The sequence below is a fragment of the Pipistrellus kuhlii genome, unplaced genomic scaffold, assembly GCF_014108245.1.
Source record: "Pipistrellus kuhlii isolate mPipKuh1 unplaced genomic scaffold, mPipKuh1.p scaffold_m20_p_9, whole genome shotgun sequence".
Lineage (NCBI taxonomy): Eukaryota > Metazoa > Chordata > Mammalia > Chiroptera > Vespertilionidae > Pipistrellus > Pipistrellus kuhlii.
The window spans coordinates 53,749,275-53,767,219 of NW_023425595.1; the positions used below are offsets into that span (position 1 = coordinate 53,749,275).

Genomic DNA, 17,945 nt, shown 5'->3' on the forward strand with positions numbered 1-17,945 from the left:
CACATACTTGGGTGGTCACAGATTCCTAGTTAGGTGCATGTTGGAGGCAACCAGTTGATGCCTCTTTTTCTCTCTCTTTTTTTCTCTCTCTCTCCCTCCATCCTTCTCTTCCACTTTCCCAAAAATCAATGGAAAAAAATATCCTCCAGTGAGGAGACACACACACACACACACACACACACACACACACACACACACACGTAGAAAAAACCCCACCACTTTTATAGGGAAATCTATGTACAAATTGTATGTGTGCAGAGTGATGGAAAGTTGAACCCAGTCCAAGTTTTGAATCCTACTGCATTATCTGGAACGTGCCATACATTTTGGATTCTTTTCTGTTCCGTCTTTTGGAGATTATGTTGAAAGGTGACACTACAAGAGACAGATTTTAAATAGTTACATTTTAAGTCCCAGGGCCTTTGTTGTTTGTTTTTGAGCTAGTAGAGCTTTGCAAATATTTGTTGTTGATCACCTCTCTGAGGCTGGGTGTGCGTTAGTGTGATACAGTGGTAAAGGGACTTCACCCTGAGCCAGAAATCATCTAGCGATATTGACAGAAGCCTGGAGTGATCAGGGATGCTTGCTCAGAGGTTGTGAAGTGAAAGGCATTTTTTTAAGGGAAGAGTTGGAAAATTTTCCTTCATTTTCTATGTTAGAGAAATTACTGTGGGAAAATGCTAAATCTTATGCCACATAATTCCGTTCACTGTGAGGATGCATCTGTGAGGTACAACGGAAAGGTGTTTGTTTGATCCAGTTTTCCAAGTTATAAATTAGGAATATATTCTAGGACAGGAAGCATGGCAGTTTGCTTTGTGTGTTTTTAAAAGATTTATAGCATAAAAAACGCTTTTTGTTTCAGGTTAAAACAAAACAAAACTGCTATATTTATAAGCCCAGGAAATATACTTAAAAGATCATAAGTGAATTTAGCTAAAAGAGAGCCTATTGTATTCAATTTAAGCTAATAAAATGCAACTATCAGCTACTAAGCTATTAAATTATTAAAAAGCTTCTGTAAAGATTTTCTTCAAAATTTAGTTATGAGCTACACATTCTCACCCATCCTGATTACTACTCATCATTGTCTGACACTATTGTGATGCATTAGATTGGGACTGGCCATGGAGCTCTTCTTAGGCAATTTTTTGGGGGAAAGTTTGCAACCCAGAAACAATGACCATTACTAACCACGACTGAAGTCTTTAAAAAGAGACCTGTGATTTTTATTAAATTCTAGGGAACATATTACCTTCTCAGAGGCTGAATCAAAAGAAAATGCATCAGTTATTACAGATCCTCATTACAACCCACTTGCAGTTGTCGGTTATATAAATCAGGAAGTCCTCTCACAGTGGAACCTTCCCAAATGCCTAGGTTGTTTAGACAAATAACATTTTCTTCTGAACTCTGCAGAGGAAGCGTGTTTTATTTTTAACGACTCTCAGCTGGATAATTGAAATATTGTTTTCCATTTCTTTACCACCCTTCTTTTTGCACCCACACAGAAACCACCCGCAAGCCAGGACTGGAACAGCTGGGGAGGTTGTGTGCTTCAGGTGGAGCTCTTCTCTTAAAAAAAACAGGCCACTTACGAGGTGTTTTCATTATATTAGCTCTGTATTTTAAAGAAAATAACTTGATTTAATTTGAAGTCCACAGGCTCAGATTTTTTCATGTCCGGCTCTGAGAAAACAATATGAATTTTATGCCACTAGCCACATGTCTCAAAGGAAAAAACTGACTTAATTTCCTAACATGCAGTATTCCCCTGAAACCCATTTTTTATTTTTATTTTTGCGATTTGTTCTGGTGAACAAAAAATAGTTTGGTCTTTTCCATAGAGAACTCAGTCTCTTATCTCCTTCAGCAAATGCTATGCTCCCTGAGGTTAAAAAGTTTCTCTCCCATTTCTATTCCTGCATAATACTTCAGCGCTTTGCTTGTAGCAGAGGCTTAGTAAGTAGTTGTTGAATAAAAAAGGTCTCCCTGGAAAACCTAGGGAACCTTTATATAGAAATAAAGCACCTTAATGTACATAAAAATTCCAGGTAGACCAGGCCTACGTGTGTGAGTGGGAAGATGAGGAAAGGCCACTCTGAGGAAGAGGTTGTTTCAGTCGGTCATGGAGAAGTGGTCCGTGAAGAGGGAATAAGAACTTTCCAGACACAGGGAGAGATGAATGTAGGCTTTGAGGAGGAAAGGAGAAAGCCAAGGGGAAAATGGCATGTGTGAGCAGGTATACAGGACCTAATAGGCCAAGTTAGGGATGTACAATTTTAACCTAAAGGCAAGTAGAAGAAGACATTGCTGGGCATTCATCAGAGAAGTGACATTGTATTTGCATTTTAAAAAGGTTAATCTGATCTTCTGTGGAAGACTTAAGAATGCTGTTCCAGAGGAGCTTTCCTTAAAATGTTTCACTTGGCTATTTCTTTGTGTTTGTGCTTTGGGTAGTCTGACTTTATAATGTAACTTATGGATGCTTGTGTTGGTTTTAATGCACTTGCATTGAACAACAGAATCACAGTTGGAGTACATCTCTTTATTGATGTATGAATAGAATGGCCTTAGTAAAACTGAAATTTTGTGATTGGCTTGTAATGTCAAGCCTAAGCCATGACATATTCTTGACCCTTTTTGTCATAATTTTTGGCATAGTAACAGGAATGTGCCTTTATTGCCTATTGGTCAACATCAAACACCAAAAAGATGAAGTGGTGGCCTGTGTGGTGCCAGGTGAACTTTTGTCAGTAATGTCCTAGTTTGCTTAAAGGAATTTCTCCACACGTGTGGAAGATCATGTAAATTCAGCATCTGATTTGAAAATAGCTTTGGAAGCTGGTGTTAGGTCACAGTGGAAGTGTTTTTACCATTGGCCTGGAATTTATATCTTGCTATTTGGGAACTGTGTTTCTTATGGGCTAATTCTCATACTTTGTGTACAGGTGGGCATGAGGAGTGACTCAGGTTATTGTTTTTTGTTTGTTTTGTTTTGTTTCTTTTGAATTATTAGAAAGTACTACTTCTGGTTAGTATCTTAAGACACAGGTGAATCAATTTTCTAAAGTCACACCAGTAGGAGAAACCTGTTCGCCTGGCTCCTCGGTCCTGAACTTGGAGCTTACTTGTTCATTCATTCAATAAAGCTGTATCAAGTACCTGTGATTTGTCAGAAACCATTTTGGGTACTGACACATTCGTGTGCAGAACAGGGCGGGGGGAGAAGAGAGAGGAGGAATCCCCACCCTAATGGGTTTGCATTTGTTCAAGGAGTTAGATGATAAAATATTTTAAGTTTATTATATGCTAAGTTAGGTTGTGATAAATATTTATAGATAAACAAAAAGAAGGGACATTTAAAATTTTTTTTGAGTATTTCTTCCATATACATATGTCATTTTAAGATAGTGGTATTAGTACAAAGTGCTTATAATTAGAACATTGATTTATCCTTTATTCCCTGTATAATCAATCAAATTTACTTGACCATGTAAACATTGACCCTTTTTCTGTATAGAAACCATTTGATATAAAAGACATAAAAATGGCCAATACTTCTCAGGCCTGCTGGCTGTGACACCCCTAGATTTTTTTCCTGAAGTCTTTAAGATATTGAAGCATTTATCTGGTTCTGTATTTAACCACTGCTTCCCTCTGCTCCAGACCACTACACTTCTTCCTTTGCTTGGGCATAGTTAGCCTGATTATTCGCTTGAACATTCATTGTCTTGATTTGTGCAATATTAAAGAAAGCTAAAGTGTAATATCCTCTTAGCTGGAGCACAACGATTGAAACCCAGAGCGTAATTATAGAGAGCTTTGCCATGTAGTGTAAAGTTTTATGCGCATGCTCTCGGGAGACTCTCAAGGCTTTTGATTGGAGTTGCTCTTTAGGAGGTTTATTCTGGCATCAGTATGTGTGACGAATAACAGCGCTGAAATGTTTGCCAGTTCAGAGTGAGTTAGAAATTGCCTTCATCACCACATACTTTATGAAACAAGAGAGAACATTTTAAAATGTGAATGAAATAATAAAAATACAGTTTCACTTTTGACATAAAATGTTTGGACCAGAAAGGCAATAATAGTCCTGGAAACTGTGTCTGAAATAAGTGAGTTAGGATGCAGGACATGGATACCAGGGGTTAATGGAAAGCTTATTGGCCAAAGGCAAGGGCCAGCATATGAGCAATGAAGAGAGACTAAGGGATGAGAGGCCAAATATAGAGGGAGAAGGTGGGAGGAAGCAAGAGTTGAATAATAGGCCTAAAAAAAGAAAAAGAGGAGCTTGCCTTGGATAGTTATCTAGGAATATGTGCCTGCAAGAAAAAGGCTAATTCCAAGTAATTTCTCTGTTAAATATAAAATTCAGGATAGCTGTTGTGGGCTATGGAGAGAACTTCAGGGTTATTCTTGATTCTCCTTGATTCTTGAGACTCAGATAATATGTTATTTCCTCCATTACCACAAGGGTCGATTGTACTACTTCTGCCATTGAAAGCACACATGACTTTCAAGCAAGGTGGTAGAGATGATCCTTACAAACTTTATTAAAATACATACTGTTTTCTGCCTGGCCAGTGTGACTCAGCGGTTGAGCGTTGACCTATGAACCAGGAGGTCCTAGTGTGATTCCCTGTCAGGGCAGATGCCCAGGTTACAGGTTCAATCCCTAGTGGGGTTGGGGGGTGTGTTCAGGATGCAGCGGAGCAGTGGTTATCCCTCATCATTGATGTTTCTGTCTCTTCCTTCCTTGTCCTTTCTGAAATAAATACAAATATATTAAATATATATATATATATATATATATATATATATATATATACACACTGTTTTCTTTTTAAATGTAGTTTGAATTCTTATTTATACAAAGCATACATTCCTTCCTTTCCTCCTCCCAAACTGCCTACAATCAGAATCAAGTATGAGAATCTTAAAAATACGATTCCTAGGCCCCATCCTCAGACCTGAACTGAGGTGGGATCCATTGGGTTGAGACCTTAGTAGCCTGTAATTTCATGGATATTATTGGTGTCTGATGCAGCTTGTGAGAAACCACTACTCTAAACAATATACTTGTGGTTTATACCGAAGTAGACACATTGGGGAGGCCATTTATTGCCACGTTATTTTTTCACAGCCTGCAAAGAGGTTTTGGTTTATGTAGAACAAGTTGATATATACCCTGATTATGAGAGATGGTATTAATGGGCCAGTGAAGGTGCAGCACAAATCTGCCAGGGATGAAAAAAAAAAAAAAAAAAAAAACAATTGTTAAAATCACATACTAGTGTAAGGTGTGACTTAGTTCATGCTGGTATAGACTTTGGAGTCTCTAGAATTCTCTACCAATAATGAGTATCTTCTGAGTACAAAGAACTTTATGGGTAATTTAGAACATGCAAAAATGAGTAAAGTATTTTTGTATCCTTATTAGGCTTATAAAATACAAGGGAGTAACAAAGGAGCTTTATGATACAATCACTGTAATACTAAGGAGAATGTGATGAGTGCTGTAGCATAGTAAGACCAAAAATGCTATGAGAACACCAATGCTGGAGAAGGAACTTCCTGCTGGGATCAGAAGATGCTCTCACAGAAGGGGTTGGTTATTCATGCTGATTCCTAATGGTTATGAAGGAAGGATAACCCATTACTTGGTGTTAAGAGCCCATTTATCAGTATACATGTGGCCTGAGTACTTCAACAGAATTATGGGTTAAGATTTGAGACATGTGCCGAAACCGGTTTGGCTCAGTGGTAGAGAGTCGGCCTGCGGACTGAAAGGTCCCAGGTTGGATTCCGGTCAAGGGCATGTACCTGAGTTGCAGGCACATCTCCAGTAGGCGGTGTGCAAGAGGCAGCTGGTCGATGTTTCTCTCTCATTGATGTTTCTGTCTCTCTATAACTCTCCCTTCCTCTCTGTGAAAAATCAATAAAATATATTAAAAAAAAAAAAAGACTTGAGACATGTTAAGTTTCGAGATGCAGATAAAGCCCCTTGTAGAAATTCGAAGGAGGTGACTGTATTTGTTAAATTAAGAATAGTGAGTTGGGGAGGTAGGATTATGCCTGAAGTAGTGGGAAAGTGTTTTCATTTCAGGTGACTTTATTTGGGTTCAAAGAGTAGCTCTGCAAATCATTAGCTCTATGACCTCACGTCTTGTTTATTCTCTGTATTTCAGTTTCATTATTTAAAAAATAGGAGAATGGTGAGAGGAGATTTGGGTGTTTGACTTGTGACCCCCTTGTGGTGTATTGTGAAGATTAAGAAGCTGTGCACAGCGCTGCATGTATCAGTGAACCTCCTTTCCCCACCCATGTCTTCCTGCCCTTCCTTTATGGCAAATGAGTTCACTGGAATAAGACTGAGGGGAAGGACAAATAGCTTGTGAGAAGAGAAAAGTGATGATAGAAACTAAAGGGAGAGAAACAGAAAAATGTAGCTGAAGATGGGAGAGGGTGAGATTAGAAGCTTCACAGCACTTCGTTAGCTTTGAGAGGAAGAGGGCCCCTTTCCCGAGACAGGCAAGTTTGAAGAGGATGAACAGAGACAGTGTTGATCAGAGGGTCTTGAACTTTTCTCTGAGAAGCAGAAGGCTAGGCCATCTGGTATGAGGAGGGGAAGTGTGGGGCTGGGTTCTTGAGAAAGGAGAAAATTCTTTTTAGATAACCACTGTGGGAAATAAGATTAGGAGTAAACTAGAGTTGAATGAAAGGATTGCCAAAAAGCAAAAGCCAAGGGTTAGATAGCTTGAACTCTTGGTGTCCTTGTGGGTGTATGAAATTTCAGAGGAGAAGGTCATGGAGGTTAAGAGGTTGTGGAAAAGAGAAGCTGGAAATTGGACACGGAAGCGGATGTTGAAGTTTCAGGAGGGTGGTGGCAGGAGAATTGGGTGCAGAGGAGGAGCATGAAAGGGTGCTTTAGTCTTTGTGGAATGTGAAGGAGTGCTGGGAAGTCTATTCCTGATGGTAGTGAGAATGGGGTGGGGGGTGGGGTGATACTTGGTGTAAGTGGTTGTTTGTCAGCCACTTACAGATTATTTCCTTCAAGGCAGAATACTTGGCACCCGATTGCCATTGGAGCACAAACAGCTCTGTCACTGGTTGCCTTTAAAAATGATAAGCCTGTTCTTTCCTGTAATGTAGCAGGATAGTAGGCTGGCACTGCGTTCCTCCCCGCCCCACCCCCACAGTAATGGTTTGCTGGAAGAAATTAGACTTCTCTATAAAACAATCAAAGAATTATCTGCTTTTCTTTTCCTGCTTTTAAGATTCCTTCTTTTTTTAACTTTTTTCATTTTAATTATGATGTATGGGTACGGGCTCATTTTGTTTGGGACTCTCTGTGCTTCCAGGACTTGTACTTCCATTTCCTTCACCAGATTAGGGAAGTTTTCTCATTATTTTTTTCAAATAAGTTTTCAATTCCTTGCTTTCTCTTCTCATGGAACTTACATGATGCGAGTATTGGTACATTTTAAGTTGTCCCAGAGGATCCTTACACTATTCTCATTTTTAAATTCTTCTTTTCTTTTTGCTGTTCTGATTGGGTGTTTTTTTGCTTCTTTATATCCCAGATTGGTGTTTTGTTTCTCGGCTTCATCTATTCTACATTTGATTCCCTGTAAATTTTGTGTATCCATCATTTCTTACTGTTGTTTTTTTTTTGGTATGGTTTCCATATCCTTTTTTTATGCTACTGTAGATCTCTCTCCAAGTTAATCTCTCTTTCCCTAAGTTCATTGAGCATCCATATAACCATTGTTTAGAACTTTGTATCTAGTAGATTGCTTGTCTCTATTTTGTTTAGTTCTTTTCCTGGAGTTTTGTTCAGTTATTCCATTTGGGACATGTTTCTCTGTCTCCTCATTTTGGCAGCCTCCCTGTTTTTGTTTCTATGTATTAGGTAAACTGCTATGTCTTCTGGGCTTGTTGGCGTGTCATGGGAGGGATTTATCCCAAGGCCCATCAGTTGCAAGGACTAACTGTGATCACTGTGGAAAATGAGCTGTGGTGGGACCGAACCCATGGATCATAACTTCCTTCATTGGGGCTCCAGTGCTTCCTAGTCCACCCCTTGAACATTTTACCCATGGAGGTGGTAGGATGGTCCTTCAGCATTGTCTGAAACTATCTGCCAGATGCACTGGCTCTGGCACCTCCTGGGAGGTGCAGACCAAGGTCAGCTGTTGTCTGTGTTCTGCCTGGGGCCACCTATTATGAGCTACAAAGGATCTGCAGAAGGCTGCTACTTGTGCTATGGTTGGCAGTACTCGAGAGAGGTCAACCTATTAACCAAAGCAGGCTGCCATTTTTGCTGGCCTTAGGGCCACCTAGTGAGAGGTATGTGACACACTGGGACCAGATGCTGCTGGTTTGAGAGATTTTAGGAAAATGAGAAGTATGAGCCAAGACAGGCCATTATTATGGAAAAGCCACTAGATACAGCTTGGGTGAGGCTGCAAGTTGGATGTGGCAGAGTCTCAGGGAATCACCTGGTCTAGGTGAACAGTGTGTGAGACAGTTGATGGAGACTGAAATCTGGCACGGGCCTACTGGCTCTGTCAGATAGTATAGTTCCTCCCAGTATGTCCCTGGTGCCTTTCAAGCTGGTACTCCTGCTCTGGAGCTCAGAGGAAATGAGTCTGAGTACATACATGTGTGGGCCCTTTCAGAGGAATGCCTGGGACTCTAGCAGACTTCTGTCTCACTGGCTGCTTTTTACAGTCAGAAATTATGGCACTGGAATCCTTGATTAGGGAGGCTGGCTTAGGGATGGGACTCTCACTCCTTAAAGGAGACCTCAACAGCTGAGATATCCATCCCAATTTTTATCCACCACATATGTGGGTGGGACCAGCCCCTTCTATGTCCCTACCCCTCCTACCAGTCTACATGTGGCTTTTTCTTTATATCGTTAGTTGTAGGACTTCCATTCAGCTAGATTTCAGGTGGTTATGATGATGGTTGTTCTATAGTTTAGTTGTCATTTTGATGTAGTTGTAGGAGGATACAAGTACTGCATTTACATAAGCCATCATCTTGATTGGAAACAAAATAACTTGTAATTGCTAAAATAATACATAATATGCTCTTCCATTTTGGAACATCTCATTATTGTTGAAACCTAGTTCATCTGAATGCAAGGTAGTCCAACACATGGATGCATTGGTAGGCTACAGAAGAAGACTTTAAATGCAAGTAGTCAGGGTCTTGTCTTCAAGATTAATATATATTAATTTTTAAAATTTTATTTTTCAATTACTGTATGCATATGATATTTTGTATTTGTTTCAGGTGTACAGCATAGTGGTTAGACAGTTATACTAGGATTAATCTCTCTTTGATTTGTATTTGGTGATTTAAAAAAATCTAACCACCAGGAGGACATTGTGGAGAACGTAGTTTAGATGCCTCAAAGATAATTACATTTCTGTGTGTTTTTCTTACAATCCCAGATTCCATGTGGCTATGAAGTGTTGGAAAGATGACATCTCTTTCTACTAGAGTGGTATCACAGTGCTCTGCCAGCCTTAGACAGTGCCTTGTGACTTATTTTTTTGTGGGTTTAGGAAACAATTTAGTGGCTTTGCATCTAGGCATCTATGGAGCTTGAAGCCACAAATGGAGTGGAAAATCTTATTTGATGTTGCGGTTCTCAGAAAGTAATAAGTAGAGTTTGTGGTTGCAAATGATGGCAGTTTTGCAGACACAGTGGACTGACCATTAGTGCGGTTGTTGTTACCAGTGACACAATATCTGTTGAAAGTTTTGGTGTCAGTTTTTATGTTACTTAGTCTGTTTGTTTGTTTTCAGATACAGTATTTATTATTCTGGCATACCACAGGTTGATTGTGTTTCTTGCTTTATTTATGGGTTATAAACTGTTCCTGAACCAAAACTTTCCCTTGGATAGTTCAACCAATATGTAGTCAGTGTGCAACCTTTGATCTTTTAAATGCACAAAGAATTAAAATCCCAGGGCTGTTCCAGGCATGAGGTGCTGATGTGACACCTGCTAGATCATTGCTTATAGTGCAATGCTGATGTGACATTGCTTGTAGTGCAATACTGATGCCACTTGGCTATGGCTGTAGATTCTACTTTTATTTTTCTCCATATGGCTAGATCTAAAAGGATATGACAAATTCACTCTCTCTGGTTCTTATTTCAGTGTTGATGTTTTATTACAGGGGTGGACAAAGTAGGTTAAATTATCAGCCATCATTACCTAAAAGATAAATCATAAGTAAGGATATGAAATAATAGTAATAATAATAAGAAAACAGATACTACAAATAAATAACATAATAACTAATAAATAATCATCTAATAATAAACTCTGTTTGGTATACTCACAACTGTAAATCTAGTTTTGCCAACCTCCTATATATTGCCTTCTACTCTTCATGAAAAAATCAGTGCAGAGAGGATACTACAAAAGACCTCAGCAGAGCCTACATCTCACACCCAAATAGAAAATTGACCGTTGGGCCATCATCTGGGTTTATAAAATATGACTGCATTGGTTTAAACTGATTTTTATAAGTTTTCTACTGATATTTAACCAAGTCTAAGGCCTACTGCTAACCTAGTTCTCCCTATTTTTTTTTAGCATAGCTGAACGTCAAAAGTGATATTTGTTCACTCTAATAAAGTGACAACTTGGGTTGTTGACATAACATTCTATATTTATGAATTTGTGACTTCTACTTTGTTTGAGTATGTGTTTATGTTATTTGGATTTGAGGAAAGACTCTGGGAGAAATATTTAATACCTCATTGTCTGATTATGATATAAATGTTGGTTGTATGCAAGAGGGACATGCTTTCTCAATTCTTCTAGTTGCAGAATCTGTAAAGACCAAGATGATCAATTGTTGAAACAATTAATAGTATAATGGTTAGTAGTTAAGGTAGTGGAGTTATGTTAACAATGAACAGGGAGTTGTTTTTTTTTTTTTCCTCTCTCATGGCTACTCCCAGACCCTAAACAGGTTTTCCACATTCAAAAATAGTAGTGTGGCCCGGCCGGTGTGGCTCAGTGATTGAGTGTTGATCTATGAATCAGGAGGTCACAGTTCAATTCCGGAGCAGGGCACATACCTGGGTTGTGGGTGTGTTTGCAAGAGACAGGTGATCAATGATTCTCTCTCATTATTGATGTTTCTATTTCTCTCCCTCTCCCTTCCTCTCTGGGAAAAAAAAAAAAAAAATAGTATGATGAATTTAAGCCGGTTGAAAAGATTGTTAAGAAATAAGTATTTTATTTCTTTCTTTTTATGATCCTTTTTTTTTTTTTTTAAATTGTTGACACTGTTACAGATGTCCTCCACTTCCCCTCTCTTTGCCCACCTCACTCTGTTCCTCCCCTGGCCTTCCCCACACTGTTTTCTGTACCCATGGGCTATGCATGTGTAAGTTCTGGACTTTAGTAGTATAATATTGGTAAATAGGAAAGCCGTTATCATACTTCTCACGCTGTAAATATAATCTAACTCTTGGCTTTGTGAATATTTGTACTCTCAGGACCTGCCATAAATACACCTGAATAATTGATTCCTTTTTGTTCCGAAAGTGTTTTTCCAATATCACATTGTGGCGATAAAAAGGAAAGCCTATAGCAATATTCTTGACCTCAGTAATTTATTGGGAAGTTAACATTTATATGTGAAATTATATTTTGGTTGCTCTCCAGTAATCTCGTGGTCCAGATGGTCAGGAAGGGGAAAGATTATTACTGGTGAATGTAGCCAGGAAAGTTTTGTGCAGGTGGCAAGAATGTGGATAGCTAACATAATTTTCCATAGCTAACATAATATTCCTTTCAGAGTATTTTATGAAGACCAGAATAAGGGTTTTATGTTTCTCATAGAGCAAACAGGCTGTGGAAATATATTGTTAATTTCATGAATTCATGTAACGACCATCTATTGTAAGCCCATTGTGTTTTAAGTATTGTTTTGGGAATAGTGTTCTCATGAAATCAAGCTCCTGTAATGCCACCTATAATTGCAGGATCAGCTGTTAATATTTGAAGTTAGTGTGGACCTCCAAAATCAGACAATGAAATGGTTATTTATGTAAATATTAATGTTGATAAATAAAATATGGAGTATCACAAATAGTAGCTTATAAAAGAAAGTACTTGGGTATTAGGAATTTGCGTGTAATAAATGTTTTATGAATTTGCTTAAGTAAAGTTTTAGAAGAAATGCCCAAGCAGTCATGGCATCAGTAGCTGTTTGTATATGGCACCGTGATGGGTGCTGGGAGGGTCATTTTGTATGTATTTTCTGCCCAAGTTCTGGTGAGAATAGACTCCTGCCAGTTTTCATAGTCTTGAGGGCATTTGTGGGTCCCTGACACCAGAGATTCTAATATTGGCTTCTCATTATGTTAGAAGTTCCTGCTACTTGGAGGGTGGAGCAGGCAGGGAGGGGAATGCCTATTCTTCAGCCCTTAATCCTAAAACCCACATTGAATCATTTTATATCTGCTTCACCGCACTGTTAATTACTATTTTCTTTCTGTTACCCCGTGCTTAGTAAACTATTAATGCAGTACTTTAACATCATTATAAATGAAAAAGATTAGGAGGAAACATTAATATGGGTTTTAAAAGTTAGTAGGCCACTGTCACTAATTCATGAAATATTTACTGTTCCTTTTTTTTTTTAAGAACAAATGACAAACACGAGTATCTTCATTTAGACCCAGGAACATATACTTTCATGGAACTGAGACTTCAAATACACTTTTAATATTTAAAGAGAACAGTCTTTTTTTCCAAGTAATTTTCCTGAAAAAATAGAAAGAGGGAACAAAACTTGTTCATTTGGGGGACACACACAAAATTGCTGGAAGGAGACTAGTTTATGTTGTGAGGAAGCAGACTTGATTGCTTTTGCATGTCAACATTTTTCTCCTTCGACACTGCCATTATAATCGACTTCTAGGTACTGAGTCTATAAATCGTATTAATATTGGAAACAGACCAGAATCAAGTAAAGCAGAAGTATCAATTTTTTGACAAAGAAGTTCAACAGTGCAATGAGAACCCGAGCTTCCTTAGTTGTAATCAAAATCGGATTTAAGGCAACTCCACAGTTTACTCAGAGTAATGGTTACCTGAGGAAGCCTGTGGACTTTGGTCTCTCCACCACTTAATTCCCCATAAAGACCATTTTGAACTTTTAGTCATTTCTCCCATTTCTGTAAAGATCATAAGTATCTTGCTACTTCTTTATTTTTTTGGTATTGATGATTTTTTTTTTTCAGAGAGAGAGGGAGAGAGAGAGAGAGAGAGAGAGAGAGAGAGAGAGAGAGAGAGAGAGAGAGAGAGAGAGAGAGAGAGATTTGCTTTCTACTTATTTATGCATTCTTTGGTTGTCTTATATGTGATCTGCAGATCCTCTCTTGGCCTTTTGTGCAACTATTGTCCTGGACTATACAGCTGTGTTGTCTTGAGAATTCCATTTGCTTCTTTTCTGTATTGGATGTTGTATCTTTAGATTCTATAACCTTTTCTCTTGGCCCATGCTTTATTAGAGTATGTCATCCATAATCTAACAAAGCATTAATTATTGCCAATAAAGGAAGCATGTGCTGGTAAGGGTTTCTTTTCCTTAAGTAGTTTGTGAGGAACTGAGAGAAATGTGGGGTTAAAGTGTTTCTTTACTTTCAACTCTCTATCTGTATCTCCTCTTGTTTTCTCACATTCAAGTGTACCAGCTGCCTCCAGTTCCTGTAGCCCAAACCGACTTACCTCTTTGATTCTTTTCCCCTACGCATGCTAATGTTGTCTTCTCTCACCCAAAGTTTGGTTGAGATTTCTTTCAGACTCACCAAAAGAGATCTTCAGCAGCAGTAGATAGCTGCCAGAATGATGATGGAATGCTTTCTTTACCCATAGATGCCAATAGAACAAAAATAGAATTTGTTATTATGCCCTCGAGATAAAATCCATATATTTGAAAAATGTTTTCATTTTACTGTTTTCAAAACTGGGTTACATTGCTAGAGTTATTTTTGCAGAAATTAAAACTTTTTAAAAAGTAATCATTACTCTAAGGCCACTAATGTGTTTTAAAGAGTGATCTGATTCCCAGGTAATCCTTTGATTTCTATTTTGGTAACTGAATAAAACCTGCTGTGAAGTAATGGGTAGGGGCAGCATTTCAAACCAGCTTAGTTTACTGTAAACCTAGCATTTCTGAAAAGAAGAAGAAAAAAAAATCCTAGATTGGACTTTTAAAATTATTATTATTATTATTTTTAAATGTATTTGGGTGTTCCTACATTGGCTGAATATATGTTTATCAGAGTTATATTCTCTTTGTGGTATTGATCCCTTTAGTATTATGAAGTGGCCTGCCTATCTCTTGTTATGGCCTTCACTTTGAGGTTTCTTTCATCAGATATAAGTATTGCTATCCCAGATTTTTATTCATTTCCATTTGCCTAAAAATTATTTTCCCATCCCTTCACTTTTAATCTGTGTGAGTCCTTGTTCTGAGGTGGGTGTCTTGTAGACAGTATATATATATATGACACATTTTCTTATCGATTCAGCCATTTGATGTCTTTTGATTGGAGCATTTAGTCCATTTACATTTAAGGTTACATTTAAGGTTACCCTGCAGGCCTGGTCCCTGTGCCAACTGCCTTCCCCTGAAGGTCTGGTCACCTATAATTGCCCTCCCCTGCAGGCCTGGTTCCCCCCCCCACCCCCCAAGTGCCCTCCCTTGCAGGCCTGGTCCCTCTCAACTACCCTCTCCTGCTGGCCATCTTGTGGCAGCCATCTTGTGACCACACGGGGGCAACCATCTTGTGTGTTGGAGTGACAGTCAATTTGCATATTACTCTTTTATTAGATAGAATAAGGTATAAAAATTGATATGGATAAATTACTTCTCACAATTGCCATTTGGAACTATGCATTTTAAAAGAATAGGCTACTGTAAGTTCCTATTTATTTACTTTTGGTTTATTTTTTTAAAGTTTCTGAATACTTGTTTTTTCCCCCCAGTTTAGGGCACTATAGATCCTATAATTTTTTAAAGCAGTGCATGCAAACAGGTCACCTGAGGATTTTGATAAAGTGCAGATTCTGGGGTTGTGCCTGAGAGTCTGTATTTTTAATAAATTCCCAAATGCTGATGCTGGTGGTCATTTCACAACACTGACTAGCAAAGGTTTAAAATATTGTAGATATAGCCAAAATCAGTTTGGCTTAGCGGATAGAGAGTTGGCCTGTGGACTGGAAGGTCCCAGGTTCGATTCTGGTCAAGGGCATGTATCTTGGTTGCAGGCACATCCCCAGTAGAGTGTGTGCAAGAGGCAGCTGATCAATGATTCCCTCTCATCAATATTTCTAACTCTCTATCCCTCTCTCTTTCTCTCTGTGAAAAATCAATAACATATATTTTAAAAAATAAAATAAAATATTGTAGATATCGGAAAAATACAAAATTTGTTGAACTTCTAGAAAGATGCAATGGGAGCCCTTGTATTACTGGCTGCTACTAAGTCATCTAAATAGTACTGGATTTATTGCTTCTTATAGATTTAATATGCTTTTCATTATTTTTAATATTCTGTTTAGAGGTGATTCCAGGACTATATTTCTATTTATTAATGTGAGAGTTTTATATATTAAGTATATAAACTATATTCCCCTAGTGTCTTTAAAGAAAAAAAAATATTGTACTTGCTATGTGCTTAACTTTGATTTGTGGCATACAAACATCTTATCTATAGCTGCTATTCATTGAGATTCTATTGTATATACTGTGTAATCGTTATAAAACCATAAAACCATACAATAAATATAAATTTATAACTAGTTTCATTATAATGTTTGTTCCTGTACAGTTAGATATTAGCAATGAAAAGAGGTTAATACTTCTTTTTAAAATTTGTCTTCTCAATAGCTCAGTCGCTAAAAGAATTTGCAAGACTACTCATCACAGTAGAAGAAGAAAGGAGACGACTGGTAAGTCTGTTACTCATTTCTTAAGAATAATGCTTTGTTTGGATTTTTTTTAAAAAAAGAATAGATCTTTTTAATTAGGCTTAACCATAGCAGACCTTATAATATGATGTGTGTACTAAATGTTAAAGAAAAAAATTGTATGATGATCAAATGTTGCTAATAAGCTATTTCTACTTATTTCAACATATGTATATTATATGTATATTCTGTTTTCCAGTTAATTTTCCTAATAATTAAAAATATTTAGCCAACTGCCATTATGAAATCCATTCTAATTGAGAGGAATTTGTAGAAATAGTTTAGAACAGTCTCTATCTCTCTCCCTCTCCTTTTCTTTCCCTCTAAAAATCAATCAAATATATTTGGGGGGGGGGAAAGAAAGCAGAGAGGACAAGTATTACTAGTTATTAATGCTGAAGTTTCACTATTGACAGAGGAGAAGATTTTGAGAGAGGACAAGGAAGTTGTTATCAGGAGTAGGAGTTGAAACATACTAAACTTGGAAATGGAGCTGATCTAGATAATGAAGTTAAGATGTAGCTGAGTGGGAAGTCAGACCTCTGAGCTCAGAGATTTGGATGTTTTATGTGCAGGATCTTGAGACATCCAATATGATGACCAATATGATCACAGGATAAAAGACAAAGACTGAAGAGAAGAAATGCTGAGGAATGGGGTAGATTGTTTTAGAAGCCATGGAGATGGGGATTAGATCAACTCTGGTGCTTCAGAATTCATCATTGTTGCCTTCAGTCATTTTTCTCATGTTGGGGCAAGGAAGAAATTCTTTGTTAATGAGTGAAGTCATATTGTGGTTTTTCTTGCTTTTCCTGTTGTTTCAGAGAAGGTCTGAAATAAAGAATGCAAAATAATGAGGAAAAACTTCTACAGATAAAAGCCTAATTATATTTCCACAAAGAGTCTGTTAAAGTAATCAATAACACACAAATCTAAATACTAGAGTGATTAATCAACACTTTTAGTCACATGACGTTAGTACAACTGAAGGAATAGCTGGTAGAAGATCTTGTAGGATCTGTGTTTTAAAAATTAGTGATTCCTTTTAGAAGTAGGATATTCTAAGAATATATACTAATAAAGTGTAAAGGAGTTTTGTAATTCATTACAAAGCCTATGTTTTTCAGTGATAAACCATGACTTATATGATTGAATTTGACCAAAACCTAAGTATGTCAGAACAGTGACAAAGCAAAAATAAAAGCTCAAGAAGATGAAAGAAGACACTTAACAGTTTAAACAAATTCTCATGTCACCAATGAATTACCATAATTAGATAAATATGTCATCTGGGTGATCTAAAGAGGCTAATTGCCGAAAAAAGGAGACCAAAGAAAATATTGATCTTTTTAAAGAAATGGAATCTTTCATCTTTTTATTAACTTGAGTTTCTTAAAATAAAAAAAATCTGCTAAAGCCAACTAAAAATACGTAGTTGTTAAAATTGAATCAGATAAAGTAATAGGAAAATAATTTGTTTCAGTTACTAACATACCTAAGGAAGCATGAAGTCTTAGTTGAGTCTTTCTGGAAGAGGTCTCTGTTACCTCTTGCTATTTGTATTGAAATGCTGAATTTGACTTGATTGCTTCCTGGCCTTCGAACTTGACATTTTCTTTCCCTGAATTCCTGGAACCTTACTCTCTCCCCCTTCCTCCTTTCTCAGTAGTCTCCCTCTGGTTCACTGTTCTCCAATCGAAGGGGCTTTAGTTTCTCCTCATGTGTCCCTACAAGCTTCTTAAGGACTTAGACCTTTGTGTTTGTCCTGTCATCTCCTTGAACATCCTGATCATATCCTCCCATTGGCTTCATCTTATCATTCAGACTTTACCCCATAGATCACTTCTGGGGCCTGCGTTTTTCCATACAGCCTAAATTAGTTCCCTTTAGCCCTTATATATTGTGACAGAAATAACTGTTC

At 37.6% G+C, this 17,945-nt stretch overlaps 1 protein-coding gene across 10 annotated transcripts in view; it reads left to right on the forward strand.

Moving 5' to 3' along the window:
• ARHGAP42 (Rho GTPase activating protein 42) overlaps positions 1–17,945 on the forward strand; it is a 231,921-nt gene that overhangs the window by 69,003 nt on the left and 144,973 nt on the right. For 7 of the 10 annotated variants that reach the window (XM_045577765.1, XM_045577767.1, XM_045577768.1 and 4 more), the window contains exons 4-5: positions 1,512–1,562; positions 15,945–16,006. The exons of 1 other annotated variant lie outside the window; for it this stretch is intronic. In XM_045577765.1, the coding sequence (XP_045433721.1) occupies positions 1,512–1,562; positions 15,945–16,006 (113 nt within the window). The remainder of the gene's footprint in view (positions 1–1,511; positions 1,563–15,944; positions 16,007–17,945) is intronic. 2 more of the 10 variants (XM_036428353.2, XM_036428357.2) reach the window with 1 other exon arrangement.